The 19,247-nt window shown below is 43.0% G+C and overlaps 1 protein-coding gene and 1 non-coding gene across 8 annotated transcripts in view; one reads left to right on the forward strand and one right to left on the reverse strand.

The window, feature by feature from the left end:
- ITSN2 (intersectin 2) overlaps positions 1-19,247 on the reverse strand; it is a 136,575-nt gene that overhangs the window by 11,009 nt on the left and 106,319 nt on the right. For all 7 annotated transcript variants that reach the window (XM_032391677.1, XM_032391676.1, XM_032391674.1 and 4 more), the window contains 3 exons: positions 5,893-6,014; positions 2,353-2,459; positions 1,245-1,428 (listed from right to left, as the gene is read on the reverse strand). In XM_032391677.1, the coding sequence (XP_032247568.1) occupies positions 1,245-1,428; positions 2,353-2,459; positions 5,893-6,014 (413 nt within the window). The remainder of the gene's footprint in view (positions 1-1,244; positions 1,429-2,352; positions 2,460-5,892; positions 6,015-19,247) is intronic.
- LOC116624066 lies at positions 14,383-14,488 on the forward strand. Its single transcript, XR_004297820.1, has one exon. It is a non-coding gene; the product is annotated as a U6 spliceosomal RNA (small nuclear RNA).

Raw genomic sequence — 19,247 nt, forward strand, 5'->3', positions numbered from 1 at the left:
AATCATAATAAGGAAGGTAAATATAATTAACATTTATTGAATGCTTATTATGTGCTGGTCTCTGTGCTAAAAAGTACTTTAAAAGTAGTATCTGACTATCTCTGGGTTACACACTGGAGAATGAAGGCCCCAAACGTTAAGTAGCTTGCCTTGGTCCCACACCCCGCAGGCTGATTCTGAAGCCTGTCTTATTCTAAGATGATACTATGTTGCCTCCTGGGATGATCCTGTTTGGTTATGACAGACTCTTCTTTTCGTGTAAGGCTTAATTTTATTCACTGATATTTTAATTAGGATTTTTAACAACTATATTTATAAGAGATATTGGGTTATAACTTTTTTTTTTCATTTTTGTAATTAAATATAAATTCGTAATTAAATACAAATACTTCAGGGTCAGGAACACTTTTGCCTTATACAGTGAATTAGATGGGTTTTTCTTTCTTTTTCTTTTTTTTAAAAGGTTTTATTTATTTATTTGAGAGAGAGATAACGAGTGCTGGGGAGGGGCAGAGGGAGTCAGAGAAGCAGACTCCCCCCTGAGTGGGGAGCCCGATGCAGGGCTCGATCCCAGGACTCTGGGATCATGACCTGAGCCGAAGGCAGACGCTTAACCCAGGCGCCCCCTCTAGTGTTACTTCTTACCAAGGGTTTGTTTTTAATTTGCAGCCACGGCATCATGGAGCCGATTGTGTCCTCTTCTCCTTGGTTTCTGGACACTTTGAGGACACTGGGGTGCACTTGGAGCACATGGATAGAGTCACACATGTGCGTTTATGTAGCGTCCTAAGTCCCAATGTTACCCGTCTCTCATTTCCTTTTGTCCCACTGTATTCATCCACTGACAACATTTTATTTTATCTTGTTGCTTTTTATGTATTTGACTAAGCTATTTTATACTCTTTCTGGAATGAGATGGATACAATTTACAAATTTAATATATTTTACAAATTTAATAAAGTGACATTCTGGATATTTCTGGAGTATAAAGTAGCTGATTTTTAATAGGCTTTACTCCTACTCTCCTAATAGATGGGCAAAATCATGGTCCCAGTGCCAAGAAAAGTCAACTGGACGTGGAAGGTAACTCAAACACTCAGAAAAGTCTTTGCCATATCGGTGTTTCCTTTGGAAAGTGGTGGGATACCCTTCCCCGTGCCGAGCGTCCTGACAGTGCAGCTGTCCATCTCCACCTCCAGGCTCGGAATGGGGCTGGCCTGCCCACGATCCCAGAATGGAGTTACCTTTAAAAATTCCTTGAAATCCGTGTCTTCATCTGTCTTCTGCTGTAACAGAGCTGCTCCATTAAGCTGACAGCTACAGAACCGGATGTAAGCCTGCATGTGGGACAGCTCGGCGGCCAGGATGTCCCCGATCATCTGCACGGGCATCTTCTCTCCTCCAGTTTTCTTCCGGACCCGCAAGGCCCTGCAACCAACATACTCTCACTGTCTGTTTCTAGTGAATGTCGTTAGTAAACAAAGGATGAATATCATGGGAGACTAAAGGTAATGAGAACCAGTGAGTTACCTAAAAACCTGGCACTGTGAGGGGAGAGTCAGAAGGAGGAGGCAGCTGGGGCCTACGTTCTGCTGGCCAAGCCAACCTGGGTGAAATGTTAGTAAAGAAGAGTAAGAAAATGAACTCTATACACTTGGGTATTTCTAGGTCCTTGGAATTGTTCTGGATTCATCTTTGTTTCTTATCAAAGTTCCTTTAGAAAAATTCTAACTTGTTCTCAGCTGAACCAAGAAGAAAGGAATTTTCTACACTCAGTAGGGGAAGAAGGGAGCAGAGCAGGAGCCCACAGAGGCCAGGTGCGGAGGCAGAGGTGAGTGCTGTCCTCAGGAGAGCTTCTGTGCCCCAAGGAGGGCAGAGACTCAGCACCGACTGGGTGTGCTGACGCCCCCCCCCCCCCAGAGTCTGCCCTCACAGGCACGGGGGATGGGACATCACCCCAAGGAACGGGATTTCACACAGGGACTTAGGAGACTGCCAGACTAGCCAGTATGTGTGGGGCACGCGTTACAGCTTCTCTCCTACTCCAACTACCCGCTACAGTCAAGTATATTTTGAAATCCTATGTTAATATACTGTTTATTTTATGATTTAATTTTTTCTTTGTTTAATCAAAGAATCAAATTTTCTTTGTTATATTTCTCGACTTCAGTAATTACGTATTTTACAGTTACAGGGCATTTCATAAAATGACAATAAAATAAAAAGCTTGAGGGAGCAGAGAACAGTTGAAAGTTCCTTTGCTAAACAGCCCTGCAGGGAGTTCTGTGGGGCAGTCCTAGTCCTGGGGGCTGGGGGTGTCCCCTGCAGGGGCAGGCGCTGCTCACAACTCACTTCAGTAGCTTCGTGTTAGCCATGATGAGCTCCTTCCAGTTTACAAAGATCAAGGCCATTTCCCCTTCAGTGAGAAAGCCTGACTCCACCATCCGTTTCTGAAAAACCTGAATTCAAGACACGAAAGAAATAAGTTAGCTTAGGTGTGAATACATAGGCTATGTGGTCTGAATCAAACAATATCTTCATATACTGAAACTAATATGATCATGATGTTTTTAAATAAGCCTACTTATGATTGCTAAACTTTCCCCCCCACAATTTTTATTTAAATTCTAGTTAGTTAATATATAGTGTAATATTGGTTTCAGGAGTAAAATTTAGTGATTCGTCACTTACATATTGTTGATTGCTAAATTAAATTAAATTAATTTATTTGAGAGAAAGAGTGCAAGCATGGGGGGTTGAGGGGCAAAGGGAGAGGGAGAGAAAGAATTTCAAGCAGACTCCCCGCTGAGCATGGAGCCTGACACGGGGCTCAATCCCATAACCCTGAGATCAGGACCTGAGCTGAAACCAAGTGTCAGATGCCCAACCGACTGAGCCACCCATGCACCCTGATTGCTAAATTTTAAATTGCATAATTTCCCTACTGCTTGCTCTTTGGGTTCTTATTAGGGCTAATTCTTTTTTTTTTTTAAAGTAGGCTCCATGCCCAACATGGGACTTGCACTCACAACCCTGAGATCAAGAATCCCATGCTCCACCAACTGAGCCAGCCATTATTAGGACTAATTATAAGGACCAAGTCCAGTAGCCTCATCAATAAGAGGAGATTCTCATACCTACCTCCTAGGGAGATGAAGCAGGTTAAATGAAACCATGTGCATAAAGCACCCGCACCCCGTAAAAGCTGCAGAATTGAGGGGCTGGGCACCCGAGTCCTGGAAGCAGTTTGTGAGAGGTTCAGCAATAGAAAAAGTGATGACTTATATGGCCCCCAAGCAGATGTGGATTTCAGAGGCTGGCTGACTGAGGGGAAATGATACCCTACATCTATATTCCACAACATTGAAGGATTTACAAAGCTGATATGTATATATTTGTACATGCCTGTGTGTGTGTGTGCACACGGGTGTGGGTGGGTTCTGAATGAACTTCATAGATGATGCAGGTCAAGTGGAATCAGCTACTATTATTATTATTACTGGTTTTTAAATATTTATTTATTTATATTTTAGAGATGGCGGGGAAGGAGCAGAGCAAGAGAATCCTAGGCAGACTCCACACTGAGTGCAGAGCCTGAGGCAGGGATTGATCTCATGACCCTGAGATCATGACCTAAGTCGAAATCAAGAGTCGGCCCCTCAGCTGACTGAGCCAGTCAGGCGCCCCTCAGCTATTATTATTCCAAGGGCACTCCTGAAGAAATAAAGGCTAAGAGAGTGATTTGCTCAAGGTCACAAACCTAGAACACGGAGGAGCCAAAAAGAAAACGCCAGTCTTTTTGATTCTAATTGGTTTCCACTAAACAACTGGGATTCCTAGCGAATGGCTTTAAAAGCCTTAAGGAAACTGTGAAGTTATCTGAGACAACCCTAATCACGTGTGATCTTTCTGAGATACACACAACACGACAGCCTATTAAAGTCGTTCGCTGGCCCTGTGATAAGACGCAGACTCCTTCTCGAGGTTCACCACGCCTGTGTGGTCTGCCCTGCCAACTTCACCAGCCTGGCCCTGAGTACTTGACCCTCCAGCCACATGGGACTACCCGCAGGACCCTAACTCCCTGGCACATGCCTTCCCACTTCTATTTCCTCTTCCGGGCATAGAAAATTCATCCTTGTCCTTCTGGTTTGTCCTGACTCTCCTTTGTGGCAGGGGTGGTCAGCCCTCTCTGGGCCCCCACCTCACCGTTCTGTAGCTGTCTGTCTGTCTCTCCACATGACTGTGAACTCCTTGAGGGCAGGAACTTTCTCTTTGCCCTCTGTTCTCCAGCACAGTGCTTTTTGCACATGATAGGTCTTCAATAACTGTTTATTTACTGAGTTGTGTTGAACACGGATTCAAAGAATTCAGCTAACAGTGTTAAGAACTGGACATCTCTAAACCTTCACAGTTCCAAAATCAGAACGAAGATGTCAGGATCCTCTGACAGGAGCGAGCCTGGAAAGGTGGTGGATCTGTTCCGAGGGGCCTGGGAAGGACAGGGAAAGCACCTGGTGGTCTTTCACCTGCCAATGAACGGACGTTCCTTTGTTTATTCATTCCATTCACTTGCCTCAGGGAGGTTAAGCAGAGGAGGATGGTCCGGCCCTCTGGGAACCTCCATGGGGATGGTGATGAGAATGGCTGGCCTATGAACAGTGCTTTCGCCCTAAGTCCCTGGCCCTGACATGACCCCTTGCTCCTCAGGCAAGGGCAGGTGGGCAGGGTGGGAATAGCCAAGGTGCAAGTGGTGAAGTGACTGGTGTGAGTGGGGCAGGCATGCGGCCCCTGTTCACGCTCTGCGCTGGAGTCCGCCAGGTACTTCCACAGCCATTTACAACCTTTTAGCACTGTAATCTGACCAGCAGCAGGGCTGATACTCGGAGGGGTTAATAATAAGACAGGCTTTTCTTCTAGGCCACTTTCCAGGTCAGAGAAGTGCGGACATAAACACACATAATTCAGTCAGTGCTAATGGGAAGGCCTGCAAAGGGCCAGACTGAGTTTTGGGGATGGAGGCTGAGGATACACGTCCCTGCTGTCAGGAACTCACAGCCTTGCGGGGAAGAGAGACATCACCAACTGCGAAGTGCGCCAGAGTGTACTTGTGAGCAGGACAAGTGTGCCGGGTCTAGAGGTCCCAGCTTGCGCGTAGGGTGGGCAGGCCTTGCTGGGGGCGGATGGAGAAGGATGCAGCCTCCACTCCACGCCTCCAGCGAGGTCCCGGCCAGGCCCTATGCTGCACCTGCTGGGCCTGCTGGGGACACGTGTTCTCTTCGGGTGGCTTATTTATTTAACTAGGCTTCTCATCTGAGGGCCTTGACACATTTAGTGGGAACTAGGAGCCATGGAAACAAGTCTTATTTTGTTTACTCAAACACAAACCATTTTTAAGTGCTACTCTCACGGCCATTACTGGCTCAGAGGTCACTGGGGACATTAATCGGCACCACCGGTAAATACATTGCAACTGGGAGATATCTGACAATGTGGTCCGATTTGGTTTTCTAAACTGATACAAACGTTAGATGAACACTCCCACTGTTTCACAATCCCTTTGGAAATTGCAGGGTTTATGAAGATGCCCGGTGTTAGAAGAGCACAGTAAACACAGGCGAAAATGAGAGGTAGATAAAGTTTGCTTTTGCGCCTTCCCCCCGACTTTGTCCTTCCTGGATGGGGCCTCTATCACATCCAGCCGAGATGTCTCTTGTTCTCTCCACTCTGAATGACCTAATCTGGGGGAGGAGTTTGACTTCTTCAGGCACCCTCCCATGGGTACAGAAAGCGTTCTGAGGGCGTGGGAGCTCCTGCCACTACTCGCGAATTCACACATCAAAGGCGACACCTGAGACCAAGGCCCACCGGCCCTGCAGGCTCGGCCCTCACCTCCACGACGAGCTGAAGGTCGTTCACGTACCGCTCTTCAGTCTGAATCAGCTCGTGAATATAGCCCTGCCTCTTCCTCTCCACTGGCTGCATGGTGTCCAGGCTCTGGAGATCAGCACACCCTACGGAAACACAGGGTACAGGTTCAAAACAGTCTTTTCGTCTTTGTAGGAAACAGACATTTATCAGCAGATGTGCTGGGTGCCTTGAAAAAGCCGCGCAGCTTTCCAAAGAATGCCCGATGGGCCGCAGAGTGGCACACTCCTGCAGAAAGCCGCCCGAGCCCCCCGGGCAGCAGACAGCAATGCCCGGAACATCTCAATGCCGTCCATCTTCTTTTCCAAATAAATGACACAATTAAGGATTTTTAGACATGGCCTCAGAGAGATCAGAACTGTATTGAACTCGTGAAGAATCTATGCAGTTCTCATCACGTCAGGACATTTTCGAAGAGACTGACATGATTAAATCAATCAAATGCTTGAGACCAGTGTTTTCCAAATTGCAGGTCATAAGCCATCCGTGGAATCTTCTATCAATTTTGTTTTTAAAAAATGTGGGTTAGGCTCTCTCTCTCTCAAATAAAATCTTAAAAAAAAGGGGGGGGGGCTCCTGGTGGCTCAGTTGGTTAAGCGTCTGCCTTCGGCTCAGGTCATGATTCCCGGGGTCCTGGGATCGAGCCCAGCATCAGGCCCCCTGCTCAGTGGGGAGGGAGCTTCTTCCTCTCCCTCTGCCCCAACTCCTGGCTTGTGCTCTCTCTCTCTAATAAACAAATAAAATCTTAAAAAGAAATGTGGGTTAGGGGGCCCCGGGTGGCTCAGCTGGTTGAGCTTCCAACTCTGGATTTCAGCTTAGGTCATGATCTCAGGGTCATGAGACTGGGCCCTGAGTTGGGCTCCACCCTCAGTGAGGAGTCTGCTTGAGAGTCTCTCTTTCCCTCTCCCCCTCTCCCTTCTCTCTCTCTCTCTCAAATAAATAAATCTTTAAAACTGTGGGTCAGGCTTAGCATTAAAACAAACAAACAAACAAATACAAACTATGTTGAGCACAGTATTGGTAAGTATTGTTCTATGAACACTTTTAGTTAGATATGTAGAATATATTTCTGACTGTTAAAAAATGTTTGAGGAACATTTCTCTAGATTTCTCAAGGTAAAGTGTTACAGTTAGGAAGCCTGAAATCCCCAGGATCCAGCAGTTCCCAACAAGACCACTGCCTTAACCCACTAGAACAAAGAACTGGTTCTGGGACACCGCGGCCATAAGACCTTGAGGGGAGTCCCTAGCAGCCTCGTATCAGGGTGAGCGGTACTGCATTCACTTTGGATCAATTTACAGGCACGTGGGAGCTGAACTGAATGTCAGTCTGTGAAGGGACATCATTCCAGAATTGCTTGGTACGTAGCTGAGGGCTTGCTTTATGCACAGTGACAGGGGACTACCTCAGGTAGCCCTTCCTCAGACCCAAAGAAAAAGCAGGTAGGTACCCAGCAAGCTACAACATGAAGGAGACAGAAAGCTGAGTGCGGCATGGATGACCCTCGAGGCTGAGGTAACCACGAAGGGCAGCAGGTGGAGGGCGTAACCCTGTCCCGGCCTTCACTGTGGGGCAGGTGGGGACTGATGCAGAGGCCCCGCTCGGGGACGTGCTTGTGTGGCACTGGGAACAAACACATAAAGCCACAGAGGCAGAAAATGCAAGGATCAGACTGGACTTTTCAGGGCGGTTTCTCTTTTCTGCTTGCCTTTGAGGTTTTATATGTTTTGTATAGACTTGGGCTAACAGTTCTAAGGAAGACAACTGGTCTATTTTCTGTATATGTTGCCAACAGCTTTAAAAAAATTCTCACAGGAAAACAGAAATAGAATAAGGCAGGTTGTGTTTGGTGCTTTCAAGAAGACATCATGGGGCCACTGTCATGTTCAAAATTACCCAGCTTTTCTGGGGATCGGATTGTTCTGTTCTGCCGGGGGGAAGACCAGGTGTTCTGACCCCGTAAAGCTAATACTGACGCCTGTCTGACTAGGTTGTGTGTAGCAGGGGGGCTGGAGGGGAAATGTTGATGGTGATGCGACCCAGGATCACGGGTCAGAGTTACCAGCTGACTGGGATGGAAGCCATTGGAAGCGGTTCTAAGTTTCTGAGGTGACTGCACCTCTTACACTCATGTTTATAGATTTCAGCCATTCACCTTCTGCCACATCCACATTCCACCTCTGCTTTCCATAATGCTTCTCTGTAAATTTACTCATGTTGGACTTAAATATGTAGGGAATCATGGGTTTTATGTATTGATTATGTTTCTTCTAATACTCAGTAAGATAAATACATAACCATTAGAATAAAACAAGTCCTCCTATGCGGCACCTGAGTGGGTCAGTCATTTAAGCATCTGATTCTTGATCTCAGCTCAGGTCTTGATCTCAGGGTCATGAGTTCAAGCCCTGCATTGGGCTCCACCCTGAGCGTGGAGCCTGCTTAAAAAACCAACCAACCAATCAACCAACAAGTCCTCCCAGGTACTATTTTGTGTGCCATCATGTTGTGTACCACGGGGATATGTGTATCACACTTTGGGAAACGATTTACAGTAAAACCCACAAGCATCAGCCTATCTGCTCTGTACCTTGGAATAATAGGAAAAGTCTCAGATATTTTATCATTTTTTAAAATTAACTAATTTATTTTAGAGGGAGGGGAGGGGCAGAGGGAGAATGAGAGAGAAACCCAAGCAGACTCTGTGCTGAGCGCAGAGCCTGATGTGGGGCTTGATCTCACAATCCTGAGATCATGACTTGAGCTGAAACCAAGATCAGAAGCTCAACTGACTATGCCACCCAGGCACCCCTATTTTATCATTTCTAGCAAGAACATACATGACATTAGTTTTATCAGGATGAATGTAGGGACCATCCTTATACTCCACTTCTAACATACCCCTTTGCATTTCATTACAATGGTTCTTAAACTTTTATTCTCTTCAAGTTTCCAACTTGACCCCAACCCTCACTTTCAGGTGTTATTACCTCTGATGTCAGGGAAAAGAAATAAAGGCATGGCAGCCCTTTTACTTCTGCCCTTCATCTCCCTGCTCACTCACCCCTGTACTTCCTTCCTATGTCAGGGGACGAGGGGATCCTGTTTCTTCCTGAAGCTGGCATCCTTAACCGACCCCCTCCTTTGGACTCCTTGCTGTCCTCTCCCCCACACTGTCCAACATGTTAGCTGTTAGCAACACAAATGCTCCTGAGCATCTGAACCGTGGCCAGTCCAAACAGAGAAGTGCTCTAAGTGTAAAACACACACCAGATGTCAAAGACCTAGTACAAAAAAACCCAGAACATAAAATGATGCATTAATAATTCTTGTGTTGACTGCATATTAAAATGGCAATATTTTGGATAATACTGAGCTAATCCATCAGTTTTGGAATTCTTTTACTCCAAATTTATGTGAGATGTACATCTTGAGTTATTTTAAATATAGATATAGAATAATATAGATATATATAATATAAATATAGAATAAAAGATTATTCAAATTAATTTCATGTTTTACTTTTTAAAATGTGGCTTTTGGAAAATTTTAAACTACATATGGGCTGCATTTGTGACTTTACATTATTTTTCTATTGAACAGCTCAAGCCAGCTGGAACATTCTTTATGTTCCTTCCCTAACAGAATGTTTTAGTCGCTTCTGCTCTTTGCAGAATCGAGTCTTAGCTCAGTAGCGCAGGGCTCCAGAGTCTCCATAATCCACCCATGGCCTACATTTACAGCCTCACCTTGACCACATGGCCTGCCTATTAGCCACCCTGGCCCGGGCTCAGTCCTCATAATGTGCTGTACACGCTGTATTCACTGCCCACGACCCTCTTATCCACACACAGCCATCTTACTAACCCATACAGCTCACGTGATCCTACTCTGGGGAACCTTTCCCATCCCTGTCCCACTTACCCCCAAACTGCCTCTTTTTTGTGCTTCCAGGCTAGTTTGCATCTGTATTTAACATTTTACATACTGTAACCAGTGGTGTAGTTCATCTCTATATAGTTAGTATGTCTGTCTCTCCCATTGGAGGTCAGGGACTGTATCTCCCACAGTTCTATAATATCAAATTTAACACAGTGTTTTGACCAGGAAATATTTGTCAAATGGTAGACTATTGGGTTGGTCCCCAGACCTGTTTCTCACCTTTCCTCTGCTCTGTACTGCAGGAAAGCCAACCCCACAGGCTGCTTGTATAAGCTCTTACTGCAGTTGGCTTCTGCCCAGGTCTGGCCAGTGAGAGGAGGCTCTGGAAGGAGACTACAGGGCTAACTGGGAAAACAATCCTTCTGCTAGAAAAGTGAGAGGACAGGAGAGCTTTTAAGTCTTCTGGGTAAAGAAGTGAAGAATTGCTGGGTTTGCATCTCACATAAATTTGGAGTAAAAGAATTCCAAAACTGATGGATTAACAGAAAAATTGTACCTGGCTGGTGATACCCTTAGGGTGCTTGGCCAAAGAAAATGTACAACTATCCAGAGGGTCTCTCTCACAACCTTGGTTCCACAGGATTTCCATGGGAAAACCATCTCACTAAAGATGAGCTCAAAGTAAAAAATTACAAAAAATAAGGAATGATCCACCAAAAATAAAAAATGATGACTAGAAAGAACCCTAAGAGGGGCACCTGGCTGGCTCAGTTGGTAAAGTGTGCAACTCTTGATCTTGGGGTTGTGAGTTCGAGCCCCATGTTGGGTGTAGAGATTACTTAAAATAAAATCTTGGAAAAAAAAAAAAAGAAGAGGGGTGCCTGGGTGGCTCAGTCGGTTAAGTGTCTGCCTTCAGCTCAGGTCATGATCCCAGGGTCCTGGGATTGAGCCCCATATCGGGCTCCCTGCTTAGCGGGGAACCTGCTTCTCCCTCTCCCACTCCCCCTGCTTGTGTACCCTCTCTCACTGTGTCTCTCTCTGTCAAGTGAATAAATAAAATCTTAAAAAAAAAAAAAAAGGGAGAACCCCAAGAACATAAGGTAATAGGATAAAATCTAAAAAAAGAGTAAAGTATCTATATTTAAAATAACTCAAGATGTACATGAAGGGTTCGAAACCATAAATAGAGTCTATAAAAAAGAATGGGCAGGGACGCCTGGGTGGCTCAGTCAGTTAAGTGTCTGCCTTTGGCTCAGGTCATGATCCCAGGGTCTTGGGATTGAGTCCCATGTCGGACTGAGCAGGGAGCCTGCTTCTCCCTCTGCCTGCTGCTCGCCCTGCTCATGCACATGCTCTCTGACAAATAAATCTTAAAAAAAAAAAAAGAATGGGCAGATGTAAAAAGAAACTAATAAAAATGGCAAATATTATCATGGAAATAATAAACGAATAAATTAAATAGCAAATCAAATACATGTGAGGAAAGGATTCATAAATCTGAAGACAGGTATGAAGAAGTTAAGAATGCAGCCTGGAAAGACAGAAAGATGGAAAACATAAAATGGAGGTTAAGGGACACAGAGGACAGAATGACAAAGTCCAACATACATCTAATGGGAGTCCAGGAGGGGAGAAGAGAAATAATGGGAAGAAGTAATATTGAGATTATAATGGTTGAGAATTTTCTACAATTGATGAAAGATACACTTCCACATATTCAAAAGGAACAATGATTCCTGATTAGGGAAAAAATAAAAATGAATCCATACCTAAACTGCAAAACACCAAGGAGAAAAAAAATGATTAAGATGGCCAGAAAGAAAAAGCAAAATAACTACACAGGAACAGCAATCACACTAGCTGCACACACCTTAACATAACAATAGAGGGTACTGAGCAAAACTAACTGTCAAACCAGAATTCTAATTATATACGATTCATGGATGAGGGAGAAATACAAACATTTTCAGACAAAGTTTGAGAGCATTTACCACTAACAGGCTGACTAAAGGAACTACTAAGAGGTGTATTTTGGGAAGAAGGAAATTGAATAAGGAGGAATTATGAGGGGGCGCCTGGGGGGCTCAGTCAGTTAAACGTCTGCCTTCGGCTCAGGTCATGATCTCAGGGTTGAGCCCCACATCAGGAGCCTGCTTCTCCCTCTCCTCCCCGCTTGTGCTCTCTCTTGCTCTCTCTCTCTCAAATAAATAAATAAAATCTTAAAAAAAAAAAGGAATAATGAGATGTAAGGAGTGGTGGAGAAAGAAAAAGAAGAAAGGAAGGAAGGAAGAAAGAAAGAAAAAAGGAAGGAAGGAAGGAAAAAGAGGGAAGGAAGGGTGAGCAAAAATACTAGTAAATATGTGAAAAATTAAAATAATCATTGATGATATAAAATAACAATAATGATGGTGGGTATAAATTCAAGGTGGATTTTAAATTTACCTAAAACTATTTTTTTTAAACACATGAGAGGCAGGAGGAGAATCATTAGAGATAAAGCATCCCACCTGCACTGATCAGAAGAAGGAAGATAAACATCAAATTTAGACTTTGTGGAGGCAAACGCATATGTTAGAAATAGAAAGGTAACTACTCAAAGAATAGACAGACATAGAAAACATAACTTAAAGGGAAAAAAAAGAAGTAAATTTGATCAAAGCAACAGCAGTAACATATAGGTGAACAAGGAAAAAAAAAAGCATGGTAGGGCGCCTGGGTGGCTCAGTCGGTTAAGTGACTGCCTTCGGCTCGGGTCATGATCTCAGGGTCCTGGGATCGAGTCCCGCATCGGGCTCCCTGCTCAGCGGGGAGTCTGCCTCTCCCTCTGACCCTCCCCCTCTCATTCTCTCTCTCTCTCAATAAATAAATAAAATCTTAAAAAAAAAAAAAAAAGCATGGTAAATAGAAAATATATAATAAGATGGACATAAATAGAAGTATTCCATTGTTCCAATAAATGTAAATTACTTAAATCTGTCAATTACAAGAAGAATTTAGATTGGATTTTAAAATTCAGCTAGATGCTGGGGAAGACGGCAGAGTAGGAGGATCCTAGGCTCACCTCATCCCACAGAAACAGCTAGATAACACTGACATCAGTGTAAATAACTCAGAAAATGTCAGGAAGACTGGCAGGACTCTGCATAGCTAAGTGTACAGAAGAGGCCACACTGAAAAGGGTAGGAAGGGCAGAAACTCAGTTGGGAGCCAAAGTGACCTGTAGGACTGTCCTTGCGAGGTAGGGATGCTGTGGGCACAGAGACGGGAGAGAAGCAAACTCCACCCCAGGAACCCCAGGCACAGGGGACTCTCACTGGGAAGACAAATCCCCATAACATCTGGCTTTAAAAACCAGAGGGGATTAACTTTGAGAGTTCTTACAATCAGTGGGCCTTAACACCTAGAACTTTAAAAATCAGTGGGCACAGCTGTTGGAAAGCCAGCGGGTGACAGGAAACTGAGTCCCCACCCTTAAAGAGAATAGTAACAAACAGCCCTACTGAGAAACAGCACACAAGAAGCAGTTTGAAAAACGCTTGGGATATATGGGAAGATTTATTTATACTAACGTCAGACCGTATGTTAGAGGGACAAGGATCTTTGGGAGACTTCTCCAAGAGCAAAGGAGCTGGTAGGGCTATTTCTCTCTCCTGACCCCCAGCCTAGACACATGAACACTTGTGGGAATCAGTGCATTGCAAACATTCTCCATCTAGCCTGCTAACACCAGATGCCCTGCCCCCGTGTTCTCCTGTGGACCCACCCCTCCAACCTGGCCTTGACGGAAATCCATCCAAAGCAGTGGCACAAACATGGCAGTGTGCAAGCAACCCCAAGAGGGGTCGGCACCACCCCAGAGTGACTCCTGCCCTAGGGAGAGGGAAAGAAAACCACATATACCAGTTCCACTTTGGCCCCAAGAGTGAGCTAGGGGTAGACATCTACCCTGACTGCAGCCCTGCCCACCAACGAAAGCTTCTCAGGGGACAACACAGGGAGAGCACTCTACAATTCAGTGCTATTGCAGCTCTAGTCAATGACTGGTCTGACCCAACTTAAGCACAAGGTGGCCCCAGACTGGCCCACTAACAACAGGGACCAAACCCTGCCTACAGTGGGCAGAGAGAGCCACTGTAGACACCTGGACTGAAGGCAAATGCAGCTCAGCTACACCAGTAGGTTCTGGTGAACAGGGGAAATTGCACTGCAGAGCACCTCTTCTTCATAATGCCACTACTTTCGAGAGTTAACTTTCTTAACATATAGAAACAGACACAGAGAGTTAGATAAAACAAGGAGACAGAGGAATATGTCCCAAATGAAAGAGCAGGACAAAGTCATAGCAAGACAGCTAAATGAAAGAGATAGGTAATATGCCTGACAGAGAATTTACACAGAAAGAACCAGTGAGAGATGAAGAATTCAATAACTGAAGTTAAAAATATACTAGAGGGAATAAAGAATAGACTAGAGGAAGCAGATGAATGGATTAGTGACCTGGAGGGCAGAGTAATGGAAAGCAATCTAGCTGAATGGGAGAAAGGAAAAAGAGTAATAAAAATGAGAATAGAGTGCTTGCTTTGGCAGCACATATAATGAAATTGGAACGATACAGAGAAGATTAGCATGGCCCTGCGCAAGGATGACATGCAAATTCATGAAGCGTTTCATATTTTTGACAAGTATCATATGATCTCACTGGTATGAGGAATTCTTAATCTCAGGAAACAAACTGAGGGTTGCTAGAGTGATGGGGGGTGGGAGGGATGGGGTGGCTGGGTGATGGACACGGGAGGGTATGTGCTATGGTGAGCACTGTGAATTGTGTAAGACTGATGAATCACAGACCTATACCTCTGAAACAAATAATACATTATATGTTAAAAAAAAAAAAAAAAAGGGGATCCCAGAAGGAGAAAAGAAAGAAAAGGGGGCAGAATATTTATTTGAAGAAATAATAGCTGAAAATTTCCCAAATCTGGGAAACAGAAATCTAGATCCAAGAGGCACAGAGAGACTCCAACAAAATCAACCCAAGAAAGTCCACACCAAGACACACAGTAATGGTAAAAAGTAGTGATAAAGAGAGCATTTTAAAAGGAGTAAGAGAAAAGAAAACAGTTACATACAAGGGAAATCCCATAAGGTTTTCAGCTGATTCTTCAGCAGAAACTTTGCAGGCCAGAAGAGAGTGGCATGATATATTCAAAGTGCTGAAAGAAAACACTGGCAACCAAGAATACTCTATCCAGCAAGGCTATCATTCGGAATAGAATGAGAGATAAAGAATTTCCCAGAAAAACCTAAGTTAAAGGAATTCATGACAACTGAACCAGCCTTAAAAGAAATGTTAAAAGGGACTCTGAGTGGAAAGGAAAGACCATAAGCAGGAGTAAGAAAAGTAGGAAGCACAAAAGCAGTAAAATTAAGTGACTCTATAAAAATAAAAATCAGTCAAGGGATTCACAAAATAAAAGGATGTGAAGTATGATACCATATACCTAAAACATGGGGAGAAGGGGTAAAAATTTAGTGCTTTTAGAATGGGTTCAAACTTAAGTGACCATTAACTTAAAATAGACCATTATATGCATAGGATGTTATATACAAACCTTATGGTAAGGAAAAATAAAAAACTGGTAACAGAAATGCAAAAAATAAAGAGAAAGGAATCCAAGTATAGAAAGCCAGCAGACTATGAGAGAAGAGTGCAAGAGAAGAAAGAAACAGAGAATTATACAAAACAACCATAATAAAGTAACAAAATGGCAATAAGTAAGTACCTACAAATAGTTACTTTGAATGTAAATGGACTAAATGCTCCAATCAAAAGACAAAGGATGACAGAATGGATAAAAAAGCAAGACCCAGGGCGCCTGGGTGGCTCAGTTGGTTGGGCGACTGCCTTCGGCTCGGGTCATGATCCTGGAGTCCCGGGATCGAGTCCCGCATCGGGCTCCCTGCTCAGCGGGGAGTCTGCTTCTCCCTCTGACCCTCACCCCTCTCATGCTCTCTCTCTCATTCTCTCTCTCAAATAAATAAATAAATAAAATCTTTAAAAAAAAAAAAAAAAAAAAAAAAAGCAAGACCCATCTATGTGTTGCCTTCAAAAGACTCACTTCAGACCTAAAGACCACGCATACTGAAAGTGAAGGGATGGAAAAACATTTATCTTGCAAATGGAAGTGAAAAGAAAACAAAACTTATATCAAACAAAATAGACTTTAAAACAGACTGTAGCAAGAGACAAAGAAGGACACCACATAATCTTACAGGGAACAATCCAATGAGAAGATATAACAACTGTAAATATTTAAGTACCCAACATGAGAGCACCCAAATACATAAAACAGCTAATAACAAACATAAAGGAAGTAATTGATAGTAATAAAGTAATATTGGGGGACTTTAACACTCTACTTACATCAGTGGATAGAGCATCCAAACACAAAATCAACAAGGAAGCAATGGCTTTGAATGACATAATGGCTCTAACAGATACATTCAGAATAGTCCATCCTAAAAAGGCAGAATACACATTCTTTATAAGTGCACATGGAACATTCACCAGAACAGATCACATGTTAGGCTACAAGACAAGTCTCAACAAATTAAAAAAAAAAACAAAACTGAAGTCATACCATGCATCTTTTCTGACCACAATGCTATGAAACTAGAAATCAACCACAAGAAAAAAATCTGGAAAGACACAAATATATATGGAGGTTCAATAGCATGCTACTAAACAATGAATGGGTCAACCAAGAAATCAAGAAGGAAATAAGAGGGGCGCCTGGGTGGCTCAGTTAGTAAAGCATCTGCCTTCAGCTCAGGTCATGATCCCAGGACCTGAATCTGCTTCTCCCTCTCCCTCTGCCCCTCCCCCAGCTCATGCTCTCCCTCAAATAAACAAGACAAAACCAAAACCAAAAAGGAAATAAGAAAGTACAGGGAAACAAATGAAAATGAAAACACAATGGTCCAAAATCTTTGAGATGCAGCAAAAGCTGTTCTAAGAGGGAAGTTCATAGCAATACAGGCCTACCTCGAAAAGCAGGAAAAATCTCAAATAATCAACCTAACTTTACACCTAAAGGTGTAAAATAAATAAAATAAATAAAATAAAACCCAAAACCAGTAGAAGGAAGGAAATAAAAAAGGTTTGAGCAGAAATAAATGAAACAGAAACTAAAAAAATAATAGAACAGATCAATGAAACCAGGAGCTGTTTCTTTGAAAAGATCAACAAAATTGATAAAACTTTAGCCAGACTCATAAAAGAGAGAGAGGGAGAAGGAGAAGGAGAGGGAGGACTCAAACAAAATCAGAAATGAAAGAGGAGAAATAACAACCAACACCACAGAAATACAAAGGATTATATGAGAACATTATGGAAAAATATATGGCAACAAACTGGACAACCTAGAAGAAATGGATAAATTCCTAGAAACATATAACCTCCCAAAAGTGAATCAAGAAGAAATAGAAAATTTGAACAAACTGATTACCAGCAATGAAATTGAATGAGTAATCAAAAAACTCCCAACAAATAAAACTCCAGGACCAGATGGTGTCACAGATAAATTCGACCAAACATTTAAAGAAGCGTTATACTTATTCTTCTCAAACTATTCTAAAGAATAGAAGAGGAAGAAAAATTTCCAAATTCATTTTATGAGGCCAGCATTACCCTGATACCAAAGCCAGACAAAGACACTATGAAAAAATAACTACAGGCCAATTTCTCTGATGAACATTAAGTGCAAAAATCCTTAAGAAAATATTAGCAAACCAAATTTAACAGTACATTAAAAAAATTATTCACTGCAATCAAGTGGGATTTATTCCTGAGATGCAAGGGTAGTTCAATATTTGCAGATCAATCAATGTGATGCATCATATCAACCCATACCTAACATCATACTCAATGCTGAAAACTGAAAACTTTCCCCCTAAGATCAGGAACAAGATAACAATGTCCACTCTCACCACTTTTATTCACATAGTACTGGAAGTCCTATCCACAGCAATCAGACAAGAAAAAGAAGTAAAAGGCAACCAAAGTGGTAAAGAAGTAGTAAAACTTTCACTATTTGTAGATGCCATGATACTATATATAGAAAACCTTAAAGACTCCAACAAAAAACTACTAGAAGTGATAAATGAATTTGCAGTATACAAAATCAATATACAGAAATCTGTTGCATTTCTACACATTAATAATGAAGTAGCAGAAAGAGAAATTAAAAAAACAATCCCATTTACAATTGCACCAAAAAGAAAAAGTACCTAGGAATAAACCTAACCAAAGAGGTGAAAGACCTGTACTCTGAAAACTGTAAAATACTGATGGAAGAAATAGAAGATGACACAAACAAATGGAAAGATACTCCATGTTCATGGATTGGGAGAACAAATATTGTTAAAATGTCCATACTATCCAAAGCAATCCACAGATTTAATACAATCCTTATAAAAATACCCACGGGGTGCCTGGGTGGCTCGGTCAGTTAAGCAGCTACTTCTGGCTCAGGTCCTGGGATTGAGTCCCACATCGGGCTCCCTGCTCAGCAAGGAGTTTGCTTCTCCCTCTGCCTCTCCCTGCCACCCTCCCCCTGCTTGTGCACGCACTCTCTCTCTCTCATAAATAAATAAAATCTTTAAAAAAAATACCCACAGCATTTTTTTTCACAGAACTAGAATAATCCTAAAATTTGTATGGAACCACAAAAGACCCCAAGTGGCCAAAGCAATCTTGAAAAAGAACAAAACCGGAGGTATCACAATCCCAGATTTCAAGATAAACTACAAATCTGTGGTAATCAAACAGTATGATACTGACACAAAAACAGACACACTGATTAATGGAACAGAATAGAGAGCCCAGAAATAAACCCACAATTAAATCATCAATTAATCTTTGCCAAAGGAGGCAAGAATATGCAATGGGAAAAAGACAGTCTCTTCAAAAAATGGTGCTGGGAAAACTGGATAGCTACATGTGAAAGAATGAAACTGGACCACTTTCTTACACCACACACAAAAATAAACTCAAAATGGATTGAAGACCTAAATGTGAGACTGAGTACATAAAAATCCTAGAAGAGCAGAGGCAGTAATTTCTCGGACATCATTCACAGCAAGTTTTTTCTTTTCTTCTTCTTCTTTCTTTCTTTCTTTCTTTATTTGAGAGAGAGAGAGAGCCCATGCGCGCACGCACGCACACACACGCACGAGCAGCGGGAGGGGCAAAGGGAGGGGGAGAGAGCGAATCTCAAGCAGACTCCACACTGAGTGCAGAGCCTGATGTGGGGCTTGATCTCATGATCCCTGAGATCATGACCTGAGCTGAAATCAAGAATCAGATGCTTAACTGACTGAACCACCCAGGTGCCCCCACAGCAAGTATTTTCTAGATATGTCTCCTGAGGCAAGG

The sequence above is a fragment of the Phoca vitulina genome, unplaced genomic scaffold (assembly GCF_004348235.1).
Source record: "Phoca vitulina isolate PV1807 unplaced genomic scaffold, GSC_HSeal_1.0 scaffold63, whole genome shotgun sequence".
Lineage (NCBI taxonomy): Eukaryota > Metazoa > Chordata > Mammalia > Carnivora > Phocidae > Phoca > Phoca vitulina.